The 24,616-nt window shown below is 36.6% G+C and overlaps 1 protein-coding gene across 1 annotated transcript in view; it reads right to left on the bottom strand.

Moving 5' to 3' along the window:
- Positions 1-24,616, bottom strand: part of CTNNA3 (catenin alpha 3) — a 1,614,209-nt gene that overhangs the window by 1,537,194 nt on the left and 52,399 nt on the right. The window contains exon 3 of the mRNA XM_060034928.1: positions 14,380-14,572. Coding sequence (XP_059890911.1) covers positions 14,380-14,572 — 193 coding nt within the window. The remainder of the gene's footprint in view (positions 1-14,379; positions 14,573-24,616) is intronic.

The following is a 24,616-nucleotide window of genomic DNA, read 5'->3' as shown; positions in this document are numbered from 1 at the left end:
AACATAAGCAAAATGAGAAGACAGAAAACCACACAGCAGATGAAGGAGCAAGGTAAAAACCCACGAGACCTAACACATAAAGAGGAAATAGGCAGTCTACCTGAAAAAGAATTCAGAATAATGATACTAAAGATGATCCCAAATCTTGGAAATAGAATAGAGAAAATGCAAGAAACATTTAACAAGGACCTAGAAGAACTAAAGAGGAAACAAGCAATGATGAACAACACAATAAATGAAATTAAAAATACTCTAGAAGGGATCAATAGCAGAATAACAGAGGCAGAAGAACGGATAAGTGACCTGGAAGACAAAATAGTGGAAATAACTACTGCAGAGCAGAATAAAGATAAAAGAATGAAAAGAACTGAGGACAGTCTCAGAGACCTCTGGGACAACATTAAACGCACCAACATTCGAATTATAGGGGTCCCAGAAGAAGAGGAGAAAAAGAAAGGGACTGAGAAAATATTTAAAGAGATTATAGTTGAAAACTTCCCTAATATGGGAAAGGAAATAGTTAATCAAGTCCAGGAATCACAGAGAGTCCCAACAGGACAAATCCAAGGAGAAACATGCCAAGACACACATTAATCAAACTATCAAAAATTAAATACAAATAAAACATATTAAAAGCAGCAAGGGAAAAACAACAAAAAACACACAAGGGAATTCCCCATAAGGTTAACAGCTGATCTTTCAGCAGAAACTCTGCAAGCCAGAAGGGAGTGGCAGGACATATTTAAAGTGATGAAGGAGAAAAACCTACAACCAAGATTACTCTACCCAGCAAGGATCTCATTCACATTTGATGGAGCAATTAAAACCTTTACAGACAAGCAAAAGCTAGGAGAATTCAGCACCACCAAACCGGCTTTACAGCAAATGCTAAAGGACCTTCTCTAGGCAGGAAACACAACAGAAGGAAAAGACCTACAATAACAAACCCAAAACAATTAAGAAAATGGTAATAGGAACATACATATCGATATTTACCTTAAATGTAAATGGAATAAATGCTCCCACCAAAAGACACAGACTGGCTGAATGGATACAAAAACAAGACCCGTATATATGCTGTCTACAAGAGACCCACCTCAGACCTAGCGACACATACAGACTGAAAGTGAGGGGATGGAAAAAGATATTCCTTGCAAATAGAAATCAAAAGAAAGCTGGAATAGCAATTCTCATATCAGGAAAAATAGACTTTAAAATAAAGACTAATACAAGAGACACTATAGAAGGACATACAAGAGACACATACAAGAGAAAAATAGACTTTAAAATAAAGACTAATACAAGAGACACTAAAGAAGGACACTATATAACGATCTAGGGATCGATCCAAGAAGAAGATATAACAATTGTAAATATTTATGCACCCAACATAGGAGCACCTCAATACATAAGACAAATGCTAACAGCCATAAAAGGGGAAATTGACAGTAACACAATCATAGTACGGGATTTGAACACCCCACTTTCACCAATGGACAGATCATCCAAAATGAAAATGAATAAGGAAACACAAGCTTTAAATGATACATTTAACAAGATGGACTTAATTGATATTTATAGGACATTCCATCCAAAAACAACAGAATACACATTTTTCTCAACTGCCCATGGAACATTCTCCAGGACAGATCATATCTTGGGTCACAAATCAAGCCTTGGTAAATTGAAGAAAATTGAAATTGTATCAAGTATCTTTTCCAAGCACAACGCTATGAGCCTAGATATCAATTACAGGAAAAAATGTGTAAAAATTACAGACACATGGAGGCTAAACAATACACTACTTAATAACCAACAGATCACTGAAGAAATCAAAGAGGAATCAAAAAATACCTAGAAACAAATGACAATGAACAAACGACGACCCAAAACCTATGGGATGCAGCAAAAGCTGTTCTAAGAGGGAAGTTTATAGCAATACAATCCTACCTTAAGAAACAGGAAACATCTCAAATAAACAACCTAACATTTCACCTAAAGCAATTAGAGAAAGAAGAACAAAAAAACCCCAAAGTTAGCAGAAGGAAAGAAATCATAAAGATCAGATCAGAAATAAATGAAAAAGAAATGAAGGAAATGATAGCAAAGATCAGTAACACTAAAACCTGGTTCTTTGAGAAGATAAACAAAATTGATAAACCATTATCCAGACTCATCAAGAAAAAAACGGAGAAGACTCAAATTAATAGAATTAGAAATGAAAAAGGAGAAGTAACAACTGACACTGCAGAAATACAAAGGATCATGAGAGATTACTATAAGCAACTCTATGCCAATAAAATGGAAAACCTGGAAGAAATGGACAAATTCTTAGAAATGCACAACCTGCCGAGACTGAAACAGGAAGAAATAGAAAATATGAACAGACCAATCACAAGCACTGAAATTGAAACTGTGATTAAAAAACTTCCAACAAACAAAAGCCCAGGAGCAGAGGGCTTCACAGACGAATTCTATCAAACATTTAGAGAAGAGCTAACACCTATCCTTCTCAAACTCTTCCAAAATAAAGCAGAGGGAGGAACACTCCCAAACTCATTCTAGGAGGCCACCATCAACCTGATACCAAAACCAGACAAAGATGTCACAAAGAAAGAAATCTACAGGCCAATATCACTGATAAACATAGATGCAAAAATCCTAAACAAAATACTAGCAAACACAATCCAACAGCACATTAAAGGGATCCTACACCATGATCAAGTGGGGTTTATTCCAGGAATGCAAGGATTCTTCAATATACACACATTAATCAACGTGATACACCATATTAACAAATTGAAGGAGAAAAACCATATGATCATCTCAATAGATGCAGAAAAAGCTTTCGACAAAATTCAACACCCATTTATGATAAAACCCTCCAGAAAGTAGGCATAGAGGGAACTTTCCTCAACATAATAAAGGCCATATATGACAAACCCACAGCCAACATCGTCCTCAATGGTGAAAAACTGAAACCACTTCCACTAAGATCAGGAACAAGACAAAGTTGCCCACTCTCACCACTATTACTCAACATAGTTTTGGAAGTTTTAGTCACAGCAATCAGAGAAGAAAAAGAAACAAAAGGAATCCAAATCGGAAAAGAAGAAGTAAAGCTGTTACTGTTTGCAGATGACATGATACTATACATAGAGAATCCTAAAGATGCTACCAGAAAACTACTAGAGCTAATCAATGAAGTTGGTAAAGTAGCAAGATAGAAAATTAATGCACAGAAACCTCTGGCATTCCTATACACTAATGATGAAAAATCTGAAAGTGAAATGAAGAAAACACTCCCATTTACCATTGCAACCAAAAGAATAAAATATCTAGGAATAAACCTACCTAAGGAGACAAAAGACCTGTATGCAGAAAATTATGACACTGATGAAAGAAATTAAAGATGATACAAACAGATGGAGAGATATACCATGTTCTTGTATTGTAAGAATCAACATTGTGAAAATGACTCTACTACCCAAAGCAATCTACAGATTCAATGCAATCCCTATCAAACTACCACTGGCATTTTTCACAGAACAAGAAAAAAATTTTTCACAATTTGTTTGGAAACACAAAAGACCCCGAAGAGACAAAGCAATCTTTAGAATGAAAAATGGAGCTGGAGGAATCAGGCTCCCTGACTTCAGACTATACCACAAATCTACAGTAATCAAGACAGTATGGTACTGGCACAAAAACAGAAATATAGGGCTTCCCTGGTGGTGCAGTGGTTGAGAGTCCGCCTGCTGATGCAGGGGACGTGGGTTCGTGCCCCGGTCTGGGAAGATCCCACATGCCGTGGAGCGGCTGGGCCCATGAGCCATGGCCACTGAGCCTGCGCATCCGGAGCCTGTGCACTGCAACGGGACAGGTCACAGCAGTGAGAGGCCCGTGTACCGCAAAAAAAAAAAAAAAAAAAAAAACCAGAAATATAGATCAATAGAACAGGATAGAAAACCCAGAGATAAACCCATGCACATATGGACACCTTATCTTTGATAAAGGAGGCAAGAATATACAGTGGAGAAAAGACTGCCTCTTCAATAAGTGGTGCCGGGAAAACTGGACAGCTACATGTAAAAGTATGAAATTAGAACACTCCCTAACACCATACACAAAAATAAACTCAAAATGGATTAAAGACCTAAATGTAAGGCCAGAAACTATCAAACTCTTAGAGGAAAACATAGGCAGAACACTCTATGACATAAATCACAGCAAGATCCTTTTTGACACACCTCCTAGAGAAATGGAAATAAAAACAAAAATAAACAAATGGGACCTAATGAAACTTCAAAGCGTTTGCACAGCAAAGGAAACCATAAACAAGACCAAAAGACAACCCTCAGAATGGGAGAAAATATTTGCAAATGAAGCAAATGAAAAAGGATTAATCTCCAAGATTTACAAGCAGCTCATGCAGCTCAATAACAAAAAAATAATCAATCCAAAAATGGGCAGAAGACATAAATAGACATTTCTCCAAAGAAGATATACAGATTGCCAACAAACACATGAAAAAATGCTCAACATCATTAATCAGTAGAGAAATGCAAATCAAAACTACAATGAGATATCATCTCACACCGGTCAGAATGCCCATCATCAAAAAATCTAGAAACAATAAATGCTGGAGAGGGTGTCGAGAAAAGGGAACATTCTTGCACTGTTGGTGGGAATGTAAATTGATACAGCCACTATGGAGAACAGTATAGAGCTTCCTTAAAAAACTAAAAATAGAACTACCATACGACCCAGCAATCCCACTACTGGGCATATACCCTGAGAAAACCATAATTCAAGAAGAGTCATGTACCAAAATGTTCATTGCAGCTCTATTTACAATAGCCAGGATATGGAAGCAACCTAAGTGTTCATCATTGGATGAATGGATAAAGAAGATGTGGCACACATATACAAGGGAATATTACTCAGCCATAAAAAGAAACGAAATTCAGATATCTGTAGTGAGGTGAATGGACCTAGAGTCTGTCATACAGAGTGAAGTAAGTCAAAAAGAGAAAAATGAATACCGTATGCTAACACATATATATGGAATCTAAGGGGAAAAAAAGTCATGAAGAACCTACGGGTAAGAAGGGAATAAAGACACAGACCTACTAGAGAATGGACTTGAGGATATGGGGAGGGGGAAGGGTAAGCTGGGACAAAGTGCGAGAGTGGCATGGACATATATATACACTACCAAATATAAAACAGATAGCTAGTGGGAAGCAGCCGCATAGCACAGGGAGATCAGCTCGGTGCTTTGTGACCACCTAGAGAGATGGGATAGGGAGGATGGGAGGGAGGGAGACGCAAGAGAGAAGAGATATGGGAACATATGTGTATGTATAACTGATTCACTTTGTTATAAAGCAGAAACTAACACACCATTGTAAAGCAATTATACTCCAATAAAGATGTTTAAAAAAAAATAGATGGGGAAATATTTTAGCAGTGGCTGGATTCCAGCAAATTTGCAAGTCCGCTCCTATGTGACATACATAAATACGAAGGGCACAATACATGTTTCAACGGCTGGCTCTGGTAGGCAAAAACTACCAAGACTACTGATGTTAGACTACACGTTCCAGCTCCAGAAAATTTAAACCAAAGTATCAATATATGGGGATTTGATAGGTGCTGTGCTCCACCTGTGTAGGCACCTTGGTTTGTATGGCAATATACAAAAGAGTTGAATTGTAACCTTTCTCTGAACACACTTGAAATCTCAAATTAATTATCCCTTTATACATTAAGGGCCCCATACTTTTATATCTAAAAATGTGTAATTTTTACTAAGAATCTAAAAATGTGTAATTATTAAGATAAAGCAGTTAATGCTTACGTGAGAAAACTAAATATTATTTTTAAATGTTCTAAGGAAAAAGACTCTGATTTAACTGACAAATCTTTAAGACTTTTGCTAAATCCAGATGATTAGTTATCTTTTTTCCAAACAGCAAAACTAATAATATCTTTGTTTATTAATTATCTCTAGAATTTATTATGAAAGACAGTTCATGATGTTAACAAAACTTCAAACTGTAGTTATCCCAGCTGCCACAATAGACCATATATCACTATACTTATCTTTCTATATATTAGAAAAAGTAGCATCTTTAGAATTAGAGACCTGAGAACAGCACATATTCCTAAATGTTTATGAATAGAAAGTATGTATAATCTCTGTTAAAACAATTCTTTGTTCTTTGCAATTTTGTATATTAACAGCAAATGCCATATACTATGTCACATCACTTTTGTAAAATTTGTTTCTAACGTAAGCCAAATAAAGTACCATAATCTTACCATTATAAGGATCCCAAAGAAACAGGCCATGTGTGTTTGCATGTCTCAAATGTTTCCCTGTTTTTAAAATTACTATCCAAAGTTTCATTTCAGAGGTAATACCTCAAGAAGTGCCAATCTTAAAATGACAACTGCATTTCTACACACTCACAACACCAGAAATATAATTGATTTGAGTTCAGAAACATACCCATATGTAAATGGAACTTTGGCATTTGACTAAAGTGACATACCAAAACTGTTTTTCAAAATAATTGTACCCATTTACATTCCCATAAGCAATGTATAAAAGATACTATTGCTTCAAAGTCTTTGTAACACGTTAGACTTTTAAATTTTTGCCAGTTGAATTGTATAAAATGGTATCTCATTTGCATGTCCCTGATCATTAATGAGGCTGAACATCTCTGTATTTTTGTTGGTGTTTATTCTTCTGTAAAAACCTTTGCTTTTCTTATTGATTTATGAGAGTTCTTTATGTGTTCTTGTTATTAATCCCTTGTTGTGTTTATGCCAATATCTTTTCTAAGAGTGTCTTTTCATTTTCTTTAAAAATTTTTTTGATGTAAGAAAGTTCTTAATTTTGGTATAATAAAATGTCAGTCTTTTCTTTATAGTTTTTTGTTTCATGTTTAATAAATCCTGTTGAACATCCAAAGCCTTAAAAATATTCACCCTTATTTTTCACTGAGTTTTTAATTTTTAGATCCTAAATCCACCTTAAGTTGACTTTTTTGTATACGATTATAAGAAACCAAATGGCAGAGAGACTGAACAAGAGAGAAGCCAAAAAAATGGCAGCTGAGACAATGAGATGTTAAGCAAAGAATTTTTTCCTCCTTCAGGAAGTCAGAGAGATAAAATTGGAGTTCTGAGACTGCCTAAGATGAAATGTCCTGTTAAATATCTTATGCTTTCAATTGAGACCTCTGAGATGCTACATCCAAGAGTAAGGGCTGGCTAGAAATAGAACAATCTTTAAAAATTAATTCTAAAATTTTCATCCACAATACCCAGCATTTGATCAAAAACTATCCAAGACACCAGGAGACAAAATCAGTTACTTTAAAAACCAAAAGGAAAAAACAGACAATAGAAACAAACCTACAGGAGAGCAACATATTGGACATGTCAGATAGAGAAATTAACTGTAATGGAGATGTTCAAGAAAAGTAATGGCAAGACAAAATTTCAGCAGGGAACTAGAATTTGGAAAGAAATTAAAGAAAACTATTTCTATTTCTATTTTCACAGATATAAAAATTATTTTTAAAAAACAAATGAAAATTAAAGAAATAAAAATGCACAACAAAGTGAAAAATTCACTGGATAGACTTAAAAATAGACTAGAGAAGTAAGGAAAAAAGTATCATGAATTTGAAGATAGATTTAAAATTAAAATGTTTTAAAGTACCATTTACAATATCATTTAAAAAATGAATTACATGTTTTTGAATCAGAAGACTCATTACTATTAAAATGTCACTTCAGCACAAATTGATCTATAGATCCAATTTAATCCCAATCAAAACCCCAGCAGGCTTTTTTGTAGAAATTGAGAAGTTGATTCCAAAATTTTGTAGAAATGCAAGGGACCTAGAATAGCCAAATCAAAATAATTTTTATTTCAATATTTACTATGATATACAGTAATCAAGACAATGTGTTATTGCTATAAGGATATGTGAATCGATGGAACAGAAGAGAGTTCCAAAGGAGACTCATAGATATGGTCAACTGATTTTCAGCAAAGGTGCAAAAGTGATTCAATTGAGAAACAGTAGGGTTGTGAGTGTTTTTTTCAATAAATGGTACTGGAACCAAGAAACTTCCATATGCATCTATATGATATTGGATTAATTTTATTTCCATATGAAAAAAAAGTGAATCATGACCCCTAATTCACACCATTCATAAAAATTTATTTCCAGAGGGACTGTAAAGGTAAAACAATAAAGCCTCTAGATAACAATACAAAAGGATATCTTCCTCACTTCGTAATAGGCAAAATTTTTTACAAAACAGAAAAATATCTACCCATAGAGGAATAAAATGATTAACTTGAATTTATCAAAATTACTTCTGAATATCAAAAATGCTTAAATTAATGAAAGGGAGAAGATTTTTTAATATCTACAACTAAAAAAGACTCATAACAAGAACAAATTAAAACTACAATGGGTCTCCCAAGGCAATAGAAATAAAAGCAAAAATAAACAAATGGGACCTAATCAAACTTATAAGCTTTTGCACAGCAAAGGAAACCATCAACAAAACGAAAAGACAACCTACAGACTGGGAGAAAATATTTGCAAACAATACAATCGACAAGGGATTAATTTCCAAAATATACAAACAGCTCACACAACTCAACAAAAAAACAAACAACCCAATCAAAAAATGGGCAGAAGACCTAAATAGACATTCTCCAAAGAGACATACGGATGGCCAATAGGCACATGAAAAGATGCTCAGCATCGCTAATTATTAAAGAAATGCAAATCAAAACTACAATGAGGTATCACTTCACACAGGTCAGAATGGCCATCATTTAAAAGTCTACAAATAACAAATGCTGGTGGCACAGTGGTTAAGAATCCGTCTGCCAATGCAGGAGACAAGGGTTCGATCCCTGGTCTGGGAAGATCCCACATGCCACAGAGCAACTAAGCCCATGTGCCACAACTACTGAGCCTGCACTCTAGAGCCCATGAGCCACAACTACTGACCCTGTGTGCTACAACTACTGAAGCCCACGCACCTAGAGCCCGTGCTCCACAACAAAAGAAGCCACCTCAATGAGAAGCCTGCACACCACAATGAAGAGTAGCCCCCACTCGCCGCAACTCGAGAAAGCCCGTGTGAAGCAATGAAGACCCAACGCAGCCAAAAATAAAAATAAATAAATTTATTTTTTAAAAATAAATAACAAATGCTGGAGAGGGTGTGGAGAAAAGGGAACCCTCCTACACTGTTGGTGGGAATGTAAATTGGTGCAGCCACTCTGGAAAACAGTATGGAGATTTCTTAAAAAAACTAAAAACAGAGTTGCCAGGTGATCCAGCAATCCCACTCCTGGGCATACAACCGGAAAAAACTCTAATTCAAAAAGATACATGCACCCCTGGTACTTTCTCGTGGTCCAGTGGCTAAGACTCAGCTCTCCCAATGTAGGGGGACTGGGTTCGATCCCTAGTCAGGGAACTAGATCCTGCATGCCTCAACTAAAAGATCCCGCATGCCACACTGAAGACCCGGCGCAGCCAAATAAATAAATAAATAAATGTTTTTTTAAAAAAAGATACATGCACCCCAATGTTCATAGCAGCACTATTTACAATAGGCAAGACATAAAACAACCTAACTGTCCATCAACAGGTGAATGAATAAAGAAGAGGTAGTATGTATATACAATGGCAGCCATAAAAAAAGAATGAAATAATGCCATTTGCAGCAATATAGATGGACCTAGAGATTATCATACTAAGTGACATGTCAGAAAGAGAAAGACAAATACAATATGATATCACTTATATAGGGAATGTAAAATATGATACAAATAAACTTATTTACAAAACAGAAACAGACTCACAGATACAGAAAACAAACTTATGGTTACCAAAGGGGAAAGAGGGTGGGGGAGGGATAAATTAGGATTTTGGGATTAGCAGATACAAACTACTATATCTAAAATAGATAAACAACAAGGTCCTACTATATAGCATAGGGAACAATATTCAGTATCCTGTAATAAACCATAATGGAAAAGAATATGAAAAGAATATATATGTATAACTGAATCACTGTGCTGTACACCAGAAACTAACACAACACTGCAAATCAACTATACTTCAATTAAAAAATAAAATAAAGAAAAAAAACTATAATGGGATACCACCACACACACTTTAAATTAAATCACTGACACTTGTTAACACCAAGTGAGCAAGAATATAGAACCACTGGAATTCTTATACCTTTACTGATGAGAGTGTCAATTGGAAAATCCACTCTGGAAAATTGCTTGGTACCATCTATTAAAGCTGAGTGTATACCTTATGACCCAGCAATTTCTTTCCTAGGTATAAACCCAACAGGAATGTCTACATTCATGCACCAGAAGTAATGCATACATAATAGCAATGTATATTAAAGCCAAAAACTGGAAACAACTCAAATATCCATCAACAGTAGAGTGGATAAATAATTATGACCTATTCATCAATGAAAACAAATGAACTACTATATGGTAAGACACATTGAGCAAAAGAAGCCAGGCTCAAGAGACTGCATACTGTATGATCCCACTTACATAAAGTTCAAAAAGAGGGAAAAAAAACTAACTTATGTAATAACCAGGATAATGGTACTTGTGAGGTGAGGGAGCCGTAAGTGGCACAGGGGTTGCTTCTAGGGTTCTAGTAATGTTCTATTTCTTGATCTAGGTGGAGGTTACATTAGTGTATTCACAATGAAAACGTATTGAGTTGTTCATGATAATATATGCACTTTTTGTGTATATGTCATTCTCAATAAACCACTAAAAAACTATACATATTGTATAAGCAATTGTGTGACTTAGAAGCAATGTCTGCTGTAGGGGAGCAGAGGCTACACAAAGGTAGTAAATATGCTATAGGCAAAATATATACTCTAGACATTATAAACAATTCTTAGCTAATTCCTAGATAACTGTAATGTGAATATGCTAAAACTATTTAAATAAATACCAGATTTAATACTTAACCATTGTATAAGACCATGAGTGACCATATATAATCACTATGTGGACGTTTTCTGGATCTTGACAGTTTCACCTTTCCTTTCACCATTCCCCCCCGCTACCCCGCAATACTATCCATACCTATCTTCTACAAGCATATTCTTTAGGTAACCAAATGCCCATTTTATTTAACACTTTGACTCTCTAAAGCCAGTAAAGGCAGTAAAACAGAATAAAAGAGAATCCTATAATAAGGCTATATAAATTACACTATATTTTTATTAGAAAAAAAATTCTAAATTACTCTCAAAATTCTTCTTCTTGAAAATAAGTCAATATATATATAGAAAAAATATCATCTACTTCCAATATTTTTCACTTTTTCAAATGCATTAAACTTATCATTTGCTCTTTACTAGTCCTTCACATTATACCACTCGACAAAGCCCTTAAAAAAAAAGAAAAAAAAAGAATGAAAGCAGGAAAATTTTAAAATATGTTTCCAGTATCATACAGAATTGCCTGGATCAGAACTCATTCTCCTGATACTTCAACTCCACCACTGAGCTAAAATTCCTTCCAAGTTTTAGAGAACAGTGCTCTTACTGTCACCATCTCTGCTAACCATAGGATAAGCATTGGCCATTCCCCAAATTCCAGAACCACTTGCCATTTCACTGCTTTCTTCCTACACTCTAGTGGCAGTAGCTCAATTGGGCAGCTTGTCAAAAAGATTCAGAGTATAAAGCACTTGGTGATCTTTAACCAAATGTATTTGTTGTGTATACAGCATATGCCATATATATGTATTTCACACATTATAACAGAACATAGTGAAGGACACACTGCATAATCCTAGAATCCAAAGACTTCTCTTTTAGAACTTTTCCTTAAAATAATTTACTTTTATTGAGCTAAAAGTGTTGATTACTTCTTTTAAAACAAGCAAATACCATTTCTTGACAATTATTACAATTATTGTTCCCTTCGAAGAAAGACCAATGGCTTACAAATTTATTGCCACGTGACTTGTGGAAACTGTATTGTCAAATAGATCACACTCTCTGAGAGAAGCAGTACCAAACAGGGTTCATATTCCTTCCAAAGACTTAGCAAAGGAACCATGAGAGATAATTTTTCATAAAAGAAAAGATAAAACTATTATAAATGTTTATAATATAAAATGATAAAATGATGCTTAGATTCCTTTTTTATTTAATAAACATTTATCAGGTGTCTGGTATATGTCAGGCATTGCTAATCAAATAGACTTGGTGCTTGCCACCTTGAAGAAACTGAGTCTAGGGACTTCCCTGGCCGGCCGGTGGTTAAGACTCTACACTTCCACTGCAGGGAGCATGGGTTCAATCCCTTTTCGGGGAACAAAGATCCCACATGCCACGTGGTGTGGCCAAAAAAAAATGCAAGAAATTGAGTCTACATTTATTGAACAAATAATCAATGTCTGGTGTGTGGGGTGGTAAGTGCTATGAAAGAGGGATGCCTAGTCTGTCAGGACATAGAAGAAGGGCATCTATATCAGCATCAAGGTGTCAGTAAACACTTCCTGTGAAAGATGACCTGGGCTGAGTTTTGCTACGTAAGAATTGGCTGAGTGAAAAGGGCAATCCAGGTGAAGGGAATCGCTGGTAACAGGCACAGAAGCATAAAGCAACATGTACCATTCAAGATGCTATGAGTCCTTACTTGGAAGAAAGTTTGAGAGGGGAACAGAATCAGGAAATGAGAAGGGAGAGGATAGTAGAAGCCAAATCATGGAATGTTGTGGTTTAAAAGTTTGAACTTTATCCAGAAAGACAGTCCCCTAATCCTTCAAAGGTTACTAAAATGATTTTAAGCAGGGAAGTAAAATGAGTATATTTTCATTTTTAAAAAACATGTTTGGCTTTGGTATAGGACAAGGCTAAGGCAGTAATCCAGAATTCAGAAGGCAACATTAGGAATGGAGATGAGAGAACAGATCTGAGAAACAAAAGGAGATAGAATTTGTTGAACTTGGAGGCTAATTGGAAGAGAGGGTAGAATAAAAATGAAGAGTCTAACTGACTTGGTAACTAAGTGGATGGTGGTACCAAAGCAGAGAAGATAGGAGAAAGAGTGGGTCTGAGGTGGTAGGGAGCAGGGAGGAATGATGAATTTATTTCAAAATATCTTAGGCATTATTGTTTTCTATATATTGTCCAAAGAATCCCTTTAATATATAAATCATATATAACTATAGCAAAAAACTCCGCTGTATTTGACGTAAAGTTTATTGTGGCTAGTATATTCATTTTAACTAGTTAATTAGCAAAAATTTCCTGATTTTCTTAAAGTTATGTTTGGGATGGGGAGAGGAAAATTTTGAACACCCCGCAGTCTCTTTTACAAAGCTGAACAGGAAAATTTGCTTCCTTATCCTCTCAAAATAGTTCCTAGCAGCAAGCTGGTATATAAAATCATTCCATTAACTAAAGAATATTGTGCAGTTCTTTATAAAATAGCCTTCAAATGAGACATTCATTATAATAAAACTGTTCAAGATATCAAAAGGTGAAATATACACTTTTATTATGTAATATTTTTGTGTGTGTGGTTTTTTTTTTTGGACTGTAGTTGATTTACAATGTTGTGTTAGTTTCAGGTGAACAGCAAAATGATTCAGTTATACATATGCATATATTCATTCTTTTTTAGATTCTTTTCTTATATAGGTTGTCACAGAATATTGAGTAGAGTTCCCTATGCTATATAGTAGGTCTTTGTTGGTTATCTATCTTATACATAGTAGTGTGTGTATGTTCATCCCAAGTCCTGATTTATCCCTCCCCACTACATTTCCCCTTATTATGTAATGCTAACATAGCAGCAACATGAGTTATACATAGTTTATGCAAAACAATTTTTATGTTTAGGAAATCTAAACCTCCAGAATAATGAAAAAATAAAAAATGTACCTCTGAGGTGGCCAGTTCTGAAACTTCCATCTCCAACTGTTTACAAGGAACTTTATATTTTGTTTACGTATGGGAAAATATGTCTTCAGCCTCATTAGTCACTTCTCATTTTATGACAAAAATTGTACATTTCTCTTTGTTTATTATGGATAAACTATGGCATGAGGGGAACTGAACAACTAAAGGAAGAACCAGGAGGGGGGTCTGAGTTTTGGAGCTGCCTAAAGAGCCACTCTGCTTCCAACAGCTAGCTCCTCAGAGCTCTACAAAAGACTAACTAAACTCAAGTCAACTAGAACACAACACTCAAATCTAATTCGGTAACTAACATCAGGAGTGGTCTGCTCCTGAGCAGAGGACCAGAGTACTCACTTTCTTTGCGAACGTCCTCAAGTGCCCCAGTAAGTTCTTCCTTTAAAACTGTGGCTTCTTGAGCAATCTTCTCTCCCTTGTCTAATAAATTCCAAGTTGCTTCCTCCACAGAAGCTAGAAGGACTCTGGCTCTTTTAGAACGTCCTTTTTTCCTGTTGGAAGGATTCTGGGGACAATTTACAAGTGTAGTAACCTAAAATTGGAAAAATACAAGTCTCTCATTAGACAAATTGTGAGAGGAACACAGCCCTGGGATATCATAGCCCAAAACAAAAGGAAGTATTTCTTAATAACATGATTCATTCCCAACACTACTGGTACATTCCCAAAAGTCAGGTCAAGGCACCAAGAGCAGTATTACCAGCGACCACAGAGTTCCTAACTAAAGACAGGAAGGAAGGGAGGGACGGGGGAGTGAGGAGGGGAGGGAGGAAGGAGAGATAGAGATTGAATCTCACCAAGTTTTACTATTGGACCAATGCAAAATACACAATACTCAATATATATTATTTGATATACATATAGCAAATGATTATTTATATCACTTTGTAGCCAGCAATCTATATTAAGAGGGAGGCAAAAATAATTATAATTAAGTCAATAAGTATTAATATATGTAGGTTAAGAATAGAGATTACTAATGTTGGGGCGGGGGGTGCAGAACCACTCTGAAACGTGTAAAACAGTGGTTACTTCAGAAGGACAAAACCCAAATCGTTACTATGATCTACATTCTGGCCCTTTGTAAACTCTTTTACCTGTCTCCCACACTCCCTCCAAATCAGTTGGCCTCTCAAGCAATCAAGTCCTCCTCAAAGTACCCTATCAAGAGGCCTTCCCTGACCACCCCAATCCCCACCCTCTCCCACTCTGTCCCCTCACTACACGTTATAATTCTTCAGAACATTTATAGAGCCTGACATTTTTTATTTGTTCATGTATGTTTATGGCATCCTTCTAATACTAAAATGTAAACTCCATGAAAACAGGAAATGTGGTTTGTTCTCCCTCACTCGAACAATCACAAAGTAGTTGTTCAATAAATATTTCTTGTATTAATGGCTTAATGAATGGGGTAGTTGAACAGAGGGACGTTTTGATGTCTATATTTTGAATTGCCTGAATATGTTAATAATGAGCATGTATTACTTCTGTAAATTTGTTTAAAATAAGAATAAACTCATGGGACTTCCCTGGTGGTACAGTCATTAAGAATCCGCCTGCCAATGCAGGGGACATGGGTTCAAGCCCTGGTCTGGAAATATCCCACATGCCACGGAGCACCTAAGCCTGTGTGCCACAACTACTGAACCTGCACTCTAGAGCCCACGGGTCAAAACTACTGAGTCTGCGTGCCACAATTACTGAAGCCCACGCGCGTAAAGCCCGTGCTCCACAACAAGAGAAGCCACTGCAATGAGAAGCCCGTGCACCGCAACAAAGAGTAGCCCCCACTTGCCACGACTAGAGAAAGCCCACTCACAGCAATGAAGACCCAACACAGCCAAAAATAAATAAATTTTTATTTAAAAAATTAAAAGAATAATCTCATAATAAGAGCATTGTTTGGAGATAGAAATTAAGCACTTATATTTGGAAACAAAACCTTATACAAAATTACATTGTGAAAAATATCCATTTCTTAATTAAACCTTGAATTCCAAGAAAAAAATTTGGTTTACATTTTCATAAGCAAACCTGGAAGATCCCCATTGCAGAGGAAGAAAGAAAAAAACCTTTTATCCAGTATTTAAAATAGAAGACCTGAAAGTCTTATTGAAAGCTAGGCTGGTGCATGTCATCAAATAGCCGAGGCTTTTAACAAATATGCATCACGTCTTTGACAACAGACTATACATAATCCTTCCTGCTCTGCAGTCCCTGGCGATTTTGCTTGTTTATTATTAATGGAGCATTAAGTATTTGTTTATTTGGTTATCTGGACCCAGTTCTTAGCCAGGAACTGAGAAAGAACTTACAAGCTATGGGGGAAATATGTGGATGAAAATTGTTTTTGTCTGCTCTGCTATTCCCTTCCCCTGTCCAAAAGACCCTCTTCTTTATTCTAATTCGCTTTATTCCCATATTCACAACCCAGATTGGAGTTCCTTGTAGCAAGCCTTTATTTCCTTTCTTGGAAAATGAGAATAACCACATTATCCTATAAGATTATATGAAGTTTAAATAATATAAAGTGTTTTGTAAGATGCATAACATGACACAAAATTTGGATGCCATTTAATGTGTGTTTTCTAGTCCATTCCCCATGGAAACCTTGTCAAAGATGTTCTCTCTGGGTCTACCCATATCTTGCTCTTAGGGTCCCCTGTGCTAAATGTGATGAAGTCAATTAACAAAGCACATTCTATGTGCTTTACAAGCAGTCAAGTAGGGCCATGTGTCTTTATCATGCATTATGTAAAGATGATAATAAGTCTGATTTATTACATGGGTTTTCACATATTCCAAAAGATGAATATCTCGCTATTATCAATCTAATTTATATATCAAGAGTTAAAAGATACTTGCCCAGATAAAGACAAATTATAGCACCTTGTTTAAAACCTTTGTCTAAAACGAACAATAAGTATCATTGTCTAAAATCTTCCTTCAGAATTTATTTTAAGTGCCACAATTCATGACGCTTCCCACTGAACATTCCTCTATTGTTCTTTAGATCCTCCAAGCACCAAATGTTTTCCATAGAATAGCCTGAGCTTTGAAATTAAAATGAGCATTCCAGAAATGCTTCGTTCCTTATAATAAATGCCAGAGAAGTAAGAAATGTGAAAAGAACATTGTATAAGAACATTGTGCTTCCATCAAAAAAAAATGCAATTGCAACTTGTTCAAGTTTAAGCTGTCTTCTTTTTATATACCCCAACATACAATAGTTATTTAATATTGATTAAACTAAAGTCATGATGCTTTCAATGATTCATTTTATTTCAGAAAGTAAATATGGCTTGGTAAGCCTGGAGGGGAAAAAAAGAAAGCTAAAACTTTTTTTTACCCCAAATCACCTATGGGGATCTAACTGACTCCCATAGGTGATTGTGACTACTGAAAGTAGATGATTCTCACCAAGGGTTGGAGGGTGCCTATGTTATTTGAAAAAGTCTCTCATCTCTTCAAGGAATACCAGCAAACAGTAAAATTAGCCCTGAAGTTATTTTGTAAAGTAATTCATATTTCTTTTTTCAATACAAAATCAGTTATATTTTTACAAATACAAAAATTTTAGTTGGAATTTACAGCAAAGATTATTCTAATATAGGCTCCAAGCCCACATCTTGCTAGCCTTTCTTTTATCACTGTGCACAACTGATCCCTTTCCCTCTTTATCAGACCTTAGGGGGTCCCTCTAATATGGATAATCTTTGACTTCAGGTGTGCATCTCTTAAAGAACTTGGGTTTATTCACTTTTCTTCAGTCTATAAATCTGTATTAGGCTTCATCATAGATACAGAATGAGCTCCCCACTGAAGTAGTCCTAAATTAGAGGCTTTGAGTAATATAAAAAGAAGAAATTCCCTACTTTATTCATTCTGCACATGTACAATTCCATAAAACCAGATGTATTTTAAGAGTATGTAATATTTATATATTGAAATTTAGAGTAACAAAAAATAAAAGGGCTTTCTAATCTTTCCTAATTCAAGTGTGCTTCCCTAGTTGCTCCAAACATACCGAAAATTAAGTTGTCCAAAAGACCCTTCTTCAAGTCATTGATAATTTCAACTGTTCCTTATTTCCTACAAAAGCAACTTTCACTGTGTTAACAAAAGTACTGGGAAAGACTGAAATGTTAAGAATCCAGAAAATACATATCCTTCGATTAACATTCAGCACTCCCCCAAAACCAAATACAATTTTCTTTTATTTCCTTTTAAGCCAATAAACATTTATTGAGCACATATTATGTTCAAAGCAATATCCTAGCCATTTAGAAAATAAAGATAAAGAAGCTTCAGTATGGTGAATATGAAGGGTACACAACTAGCTGCAATATAAAAGGCAGAATAACTGCTTAAACTTATAAGTAAAAAGAAGTGCTGAAGAGATGATAAACATTCACAAGGATTAAGCAGGGCTTCCAAAAAGAGCCATTAAAGACAGATGGTTTTCTGGCATGACAGATAGAGGGGAAGGCGAGCCAGGTGAAGGGGACAATGTACAAAGGGGAAGAGATGGAAATTATTTTTGTCTGAGAGTAGCAGACAGTCAAGTTTGGCAGACTACGGGGTAAAAACAGGAAATTGGTTCACAAATCAGTCTAGGAAGTAGGTGGTAGCTTAAATACAAAAAGTGCTGAAAGTCAAGGAAAGAGTTAATATTCAATTTAATAGGCAATAGACACTTCACACAGCATACCCAAAGTGGAAACCTTCTTCCACCAACCTGCCTTTCTTTCATTTGTTTCTTACCTCAGGCACTGACACCTCTAGCCTAAGGCAGAAACCCAGAGGTCATCTGGGCTACTCCCTCTCTCTTATCCTCCTCTCCAGGTTCTTTATATTGTCTCTTTAAAAGCTTTGTTGCTGGGGGACCTTCAAGATGGTGAAAGAATAAGACGCGGAGATCACCTTCCTCCCCAAAAATACATCCACATGTGGAACAACTCCTACAGAACACCTACTGAACGCTGGCAGAAGACCTCAGACTTCCCAAAAGGCAGGGAACAGATGCCCTCAGGCACCCTACATGCAGAGGCTGGGCCAAATCCAAAGCTGAACCCCAGGAGCTGTGCGAACAAAGAAGAGAAAGGGAAATTTCTCCCACCAGCCTCAGAAGCAGCAGATTAAATCTCCACAATCAACTTGATGTAGCTTGCATGTCTGGAATACCTGAATAGACAAGGAATCATCCCAAAATTGAGGCGGTGGACCTTGGGAGCAACTGTAGACTTGGGGTTTGCTTTCTGCATCTACTTTGTTTTTGGTTTTATCTTTATCTACGTTTAGTATTTAGAGCTTATTATCATTGGTAGATTTGTTTATTGATTTAGTTGCCCTTTTCCTTTTTCTCTTTTTGTGAGTATCTATGGGTATGCTTCTTTCTGTGATTTTGTCTGTATAGCTTTGCTTTTACCATTTGTCCTGGGTTCTGTCCGTTTTTTGTTTTTTTTTGTTTTCAGTATAGTTTTTAGCGCTTGTTATCATTGGTGGATTTGTTCATAGGTTTGGTTGCTCTCTTCTTTCTTTCTTTTATTACTCTTTAATTTCTTAATTTTAATATTTTTTTATTTTAATAACTTTATTTTATATTATTATTTTTTTCTTTCTTTCTTTCTTTTCTCCCTTTTCTTCTGAGCCATGTGGTTGACAGGGTCTTGGTGCTCCGGCCTGCTGTCAGGCCTGAGCCTCTGAGGTGGGAAAGCCAAGTTCAGGACATTGGTCCAGCAGAAACCTCCTGGCCCCATGTAATATCAAACAGCGAAAGCTCTCCCAGAGATCTCCATCTCAACGCTAAGACCCAGCACCACTCAACGACCAGCAAGCTACAGTGCTGGACATCCTATGCAAAACAACTAGCAAAAGAGGAACAGAACCCCACGCATTAGCAGAGAGGCTGCCTAAAATCATACTAAGGTCACAGACACCCCAAAACACAACACCAGATGCAGCACTGCCCAAAAGAAAGACAAGATCCAGCTTCATCCACCAGAACACAAGCACGAGTCCCCTCCACCAGGAAGCATACACAAGCCACTGAACAAACCTTACCCACTGCAGGCAGACACCAAAAACAACGGGAACTACAAACATGCAGCCTGCGAAAAAGAGACCCCAAACACAGTAAGTTAAACAAAATGAGAAGACATAGAATTACACAGTAGAAGAAGGAGCAAGGTAAAAACCCACCAGACCAAAAAATTGAAGAGGAAATAGGCAGTCTACCTAAATAAAAATTCAGAGTAACAATAGTAAACAGGATACAAAATCTAGGTTATCAAATGGAGAAAATACAAGAAACGTTTAACAAGGACCAAAAAGAACTAAACAGCAAACAATGATGAACAACACAATAAATAAAACTAAAAATTCTCTAGAAACAATCAATAGCAGAATAACTGTGGCAGAAGAATGGATAAGTGACCTGGAAGATAAAATAGTGGAAATAACTACTGCAGAGAAGAATAAAGAGAAAAGAATGAAAAGAATTGAGGACAGTCTCAGAGGCCTCTGGAACAACATTAAACGCACCAACATTCGAATTACAGGGGTCCCAGAAGAAGAATAGAAAAAAAAAAAGGGGGACTAAGAAAATATTTGAAGAGATTATAGTTGAAAACTTCCCTAATATGGGAAAGGATATAGTCAATCAAGTCCAGGAAGCACAGAGAGTCCCATACAGGATAAATCCAAGGAGAAACACGCTAAGACACATAATAATCAAACTATCAAAAATTAAATTTAAAAAAATATATTAAAAGCAGCAAAGGAAAAACAACAAAAAACACACAAGGGAATCTCCATAAGGTTAACAGCTGATTTTTCAGCAGAAACTCTGCAAGCCAGAAGGGAGTGGCAGGACATATTTAAAGTGATGAAGGAGAAAAACCTACAACCAAGATTACTCTACCCAGCAAGGATCTCATTCACATTTGATGAAGAAATTAAAACCCTTATAGACAAACAAAAGCTGAGAGAGTTCAGCACCACCGAACCAGCTTTACAACAAATGCTAAAGGAACTTCTCTAGGCAAGAAACACAAGAGAAGGAAAAGACCTACAATAACAAACCCAAAACAATTAAGAAAATGGTATTGGAAAATACATATCGATAATTACCTTAAATGTAAATGGATTAAATGCTCCCACCAAAAGACATAGACTGGCTGAAAGGATACAAAAACAAGACCCATATATACGCTCTCTACAAGAGACCCACTTCAGACCTAGGGACACATACAGACTGAAAGTGAGGGGATGGAAAAAGATATTCCATGCAAATGGAAATCAAAAGAAAGCTGGAGTAGCAATTCTTGTATCCGAAAAAATAGACTTTAAAATAAAGACTATTACAAGAGACAAAAAATGGCACTACATAATGATCAAGGGGTCAATCCAAGAAGAAGATATAACAATTGTAAATATCTATGAGCCCAACATAGGAGCACCTCAATACATAAGGCAAATGCTAACAGCCATAAAAGGGGAAATAGACAGTAACAAAATCATAGTAGGGGACTTTAACACCCCACTTTCACCAATGGACAGATCATCCAAAATGAAAATAACTAAGGAAACACAGCTTTAAATGATACATTAAACAAGATGGACTTAATTGATATTAATAGGATATTCCATCCAAAAACAACAGAATACACTTTCTTCTCAAGTGCTCATGAAACATTCTCCAGGGTAGATCATACCTTGGGTCACAAATCAAGCCTGATTCTGCCTGCAGAATCAGTTAATAAATGAAAGATCTAATTCCACAGCTAACCTAGAAGTGGATATCTGTGGGATCAATCTGAATCTGTGGAGGAAAAGGTTCAAAAAAAAGTATTCACAGAAGTGAAGTGGATCAGAGGTGATCAGAGAACCCAGAACAACAGGGCAACAACATTGGAGTAAGTAAAAAAAAAAAAAAAAAGAGTCTGATAGAATAAAAGGCCTAGGAAGCAAGCTAAGAAGAGGTGAAGCATGTTCCGCGACTGACATCTGCCCATAGCTAAGTTCAAAGCTATCACGTTCTGGTGGTGGGGGCATCCCTTGTATGTTCACCATACACACTCCCAATGGACTTGTGCTATTTTAATCAAATAGCTACCAGATTTTCTTATCTTTATTTTAATTTAAGAAGTGGCTTCCTTTTTCTCAACTATTTGTTTCTCAAGGAATACTATAGCTTAACAACTTTCCCATGGGAGCAGTTTTCTAGCAGTAAAGGAATGCAGAAATTGAATAATTCACTTTATTAGAATCAACTATACTGAATCACCTTAAACTTTAAAGCATTAGAGAGGCAGAATTAAGTTTATTTCTTCATCCTACTGTAAAAATAACATCTTTATACTTATTAAGCCTTGGACATATAAGTAGTTAAAAGACATTTACTTTACTAACTTTCAAGATTACTTTTTAAGATTATAGTCAAAACTCCAATATTTGATTATAATCTACAAGAACACTATATGTGTGCAGACTTGTCTTTGAGATTTTCTTGGAAGCTTCAAGATTAATTCTGACATAAATTCTATTGATAGAAAAAACAGCAAGGATGAAAAAAAGAAGCTTGGAGATAAAACCAAAGAAATATAAGTAAATGGCATCATGCTCATTCAAAATGACCTATAAAAATGACAGAAATCAACCACAAACAAATGAAACCTGAATTATTTTCTGAAAGAAACAAAGGAAATTATATTCTAGGAGGTTAAGAAGCCAAAGCAGGTCCTCTCCCTGCTACCCGGAAGTCAATCAGATCTCTCTGTAGAAATGAACCCTTTGGGCATCAAGGCATCTATTTTTTTTTTCCCTTGGCTAAAAGAGAGGAGAAAGAAATTATGCTGAGAGTGCAGTATGGCAGAGAGGTTCTGCATAGGAGTCAGGGAGAAAAGAAGGACATGGCGCTGAGAGGACTAAGGATTAACAGTTTCCATCCAGACACTTGGACAAGGAGAGGAAGGAGATTAGGGGAAAAGCCGAAAGGGGTTGTTCTCATAAGCAACTTTATGTGATTCTAGGTACATGATTCATTGGGACCCAGATGACAGAGTGAAGCACAGTTAGGAAGAGAGGTATTCTCCCCTCTTATGAAGGAGCCCAGTTCTGCTACCTTGAAGAGAGGTATTCTCCCCTCTTATGAAGGAGCCCAGTTCTGCTACCTTGAGGATTCGAAGCTTTAGAGGCATTGGGACCTTGGCATGTACATTTCTAGTCTTAAAATGGGTATCATTGGCAGTTACCTCCCACACATCAATAAGATGCAACCAGCCAAAATGGAAAAACATGGTGGATAGACTGCTTTGGGGGCACTGGTGAGTCAAATCTCAGAGACTCCAAAAATTGGAGATGAAGAGAAGAGCAGCAGAGAAGCTTTGAAGGAAAATCTCCATTCTAGCATAAGTAAGTGAGGGCAATTATAAGAACCCTGGCTTGCTGCTACTAACAGAACTTCTTTTGAACTTTCAGTCACTGAGGAGACTGGAGGCCAGGGAATCTGATGACATAAGGAAGACAGGCATCGGGCCTACCACGGCCCATGCTCAAGGGAACTGGAAACTGTGAGGCCCCACAGAGGCTAGAGTATTATTCTGAGACTAGTTTGTGGTTTAGAAATTGGAAAGATCCAATTAAAACCATGGTAACTAGGTAATCTTACTGCCCCTCAACAGCAGGAGTTTGTGGATCTAAACTTGAAAACTGCTCCAATAGAACTTTCCTCCATGTCTCTATTTCTTTCTGTGTGTCTTTCAGCTTTGCACATGATATAATTGTTTAACGGTAGGTAACTGCATAACTCTCCCCGAAGTCAATTCCCCAAAGAGAGGATGGCAATTGGATCAATTCACCATCATCCCCCAGAGGCAGAGCTCTCATGACAGATTGCCTCACAGGCTTCTTGTCAACCTATAATTGTCAATAAGACAGTTGCCCATCCTGATAAAGTCAGCTGTGATCAGGGTGGAAAGGTGACTAGTCATTAGATGCAAAGTTAACAAACAAGGAACCCTTAAAAAGGAGACAATGGAAAGATAATAGTTTTTAGGGCTGTTCACAAATATTCCCATTCTCCTGGGCACAGGGCAAGATCACACACCTAGCATCCCCACTGACCACATAACTTTCTCTGACAAAAGCAATGTGAGTGGAACTGACATATGTCATATCCAGGTGGACATTTTAGGACCCCTTGCAAGATTCATAATGTTCTCTTTCCCTGTTGTAACCATAGTGGAAATAAATATTGAGATGGAATCTACATTAGCCTGGGTCCCTGAGTGCCTGTATTAAAGCAGAGACCCCCAGCCAACTCACATTAAAAATGTAGCTTGGGGCTTCCCTGGTGGCGCAGTGGTTGAGAGTCCACCTGCCGATGCAGGGGACACGGGTTTGTGCCCTGGTCCGGGAAGATCCCATGTGCCACAGAGCGGCTGGGCCCATGAGCCATGGCCGCTGAGCCTGCGCGTCCGGAGCCTGTGCTCCACAACGGGAGAGGCCGCAGCAGTGAGAGGCCCGCGTACCGCAAAAAAAAAAAAAAAAAAAATGTAGCTTGACAATCCCA

The sequence above is a fragment of the Delphinus delphis genome, chromosome 16 (assembly GCF_949987515.2).
Source record: "Delphinus delphis chromosome 16, mDelDel1.2, whole genome shotgun sequence".
In the NCBI taxonomy this organism is placed as follows: Eukaryota; Metazoa; Chordata; class Mammalia; order Artiodactyla; family Delphinidae; genus Delphinus; species Delphinus delphis.
Note: the sequence above shows the minus strand (reverse complement) of the source record. Positions and strands in the feature narration are given on the sequence as shown.